The sequence below is a fragment of the Miscanthus floridulus genome, chromosome 6 (genome assembly GCF_019320115.1).
Source record: "Miscanthus floridulus cultivar M001 chromosome 6, ASM1932011v1, whole genome shotgun sequence".
Classification (NCBI taxonomy): domain Eukaryota; kingdom Viridiplantae; phylum Streptophyta; class Magnoliopsida; order Poales; family Poaceae; genus Miscanthus; species Miscanthus floridulus.
In genome coordinates, this window is record NC_089585.1 from 37,304,515 (window position 1) to 37,306,254 (window position 1,740).

Here is a 1,740-nt window from a genome sequence, read left to right on the forward strand (position 1 = left end):
AGAGATGAAAGACAGACAAGAGTAGCCTTTCTACTTTTAATATTATTAGGGTGTATTTTTCTACTCCCTTGAGTAGTTACTCTCATCTTCGATAAATCACATTGCGTAGTTGTGCATAATTATTTATTAATTTGAGTATGTTTATATACTCATTTTTAGATATTCTAAATCTTACTACGTGAAATTTGTTAAAAAAAACCCATATTTTTAATATATCATTATAATTCCATTATAGTTATATAAGTATAACAATATATTTGCATACTTGACGTACGTATTACCATAGATGGTCTAGGTTGATGCTATACTCCGTCTACGTACACTTTGTCGGGCCATATACACCCAAAATCTAGAGATATACACATGGGAGTAACTACACCCTGAAAATAGGAAATAATTTCCCATATATAGATATAGATAAGCATTGCATTAATAGGAAGCCCATGAGCTTACAAAGCTTGGCCTAGATCAATTAGAAAATCCCAGCTATTGGGCTTGGCATTAGACAGATGCAAAAACACACATGTTTGATTTATTCATTATTGGTCTCTAGGAATACAGATGATGAGACATGCACCACATGCATGCTTAATTGTAACTTAGCTATTGAACTTCGAACTAGCTAGGATTGATCACAAACTACTATACTAGTACTTGAAAACTAAAACAAGATGCAAGTACATTTACATATGCTAGCCTTATTGGTTGTCATTCACGAGATGAATTAAATTTAGATCATGTTTCCTTCATATGTAAACCATTTATATATGTGTGTCTATAGATATGCAAAATTATGGTGTGATAAACATGCGTATAATACGTTATAGGTCTATACACGACTACACGTGTTGTGCAGGTTGTACAGGGGAGGGAGGCAGCTACAATCTCATCAGTGCGGGTTCCGCGGATCGTGGCGGCCGTTGGGGCCGGACCCCGGGTAGTCCTGAGTCTGCAGCAGCCCCGCCCTCCTGGCCGCTGCTGTCTCCATCATCTCCTTGTCGGCGGCGAGCTGAGGCGGCTCATCACCTCCCACCGCGGCGCCCTCCTCCGCCGTCGTCGGCAACACCTGTCCACCACCGCCGCCGTAGGTGTCGTCTGCTGGTGGCTCCCTCGGCAGCAGAGCCCTCCGGTTGCCTGCCGCTGCCGCTGCAAGGAGGAGGAGAACACACAGGGCAAAGATCAGCAGCGTGGCCTCCGGCGAGAGGTCCGGCGGGCCGAACAGCTCGAGCAAGCCGTACAAACCGTGGACGAGGAGGAGGCAGGAGAGCACGGCCAGCACTAGCAGGATGGCGGGGACGAAGACGGACACCTTCCTCGTCGTCGTCGCCATAGGTATATGCCAGCAGTGAACCTCTAATTACGTGTATATATGTATGGATCAGAAGCAAGCTCAGAACTCAGGATTTGCTTGATTACTTATCTCTCTCTCTCTCCCTCCCTCTTTTTGTAGAGAGAGATTGCTAGCTAGAGAAGAAATGCAAGCAGCCTTAGTCAGTTCTCGAGAGATGGATATGTGGGGCTTTATATAGCCAGCTGACGCAGGATTTTATTATATATTATGACTAATAATATAAATATAGGTGTACTACTAAGTGCATGCATTACTAGTGATCGAAGGGCCGGGTCACATCAAGGGAGGTCAAACGAGCACATTCTGTGTTGCTTAGAAATTGCCGGTAGGAAGAGGAACGACAGGCATGTACTGTACGTGCAAAAGCTTTGGGTGGGGACTGGGGAGCC

At 44.6% G+C, this 1,740-nt stretch overlaps 1 protein-coding gene across 1 annotated transcript; it reads right to left on the bottom strand.

Annotated features, from left to right (window-relative positions):
• Positions 1-510: 510 nt before the first annotated feature.
• Positions 511-1,483, bottom strand: LOC136458086 (uncharacterized). Its single transcript, XM_066458088.1, has 2 exons — positions 1,243-1,483; positions 511-1,146 (listed from the first exon to the last, which is right to left on the bottom strand). Exons 1-2 carry the CDS (start codon positions 1,328-1,330, stop codon positions 890-892), a joined length of 345 nt encoding a protein of 114 aa, XP_066314185.1. The 5' UTR covers positions 1,331-1,483; the 3' UTR covers positions 511-889.
• Positions 1,484-1,740: the final 257 nt, after the last annotated feature.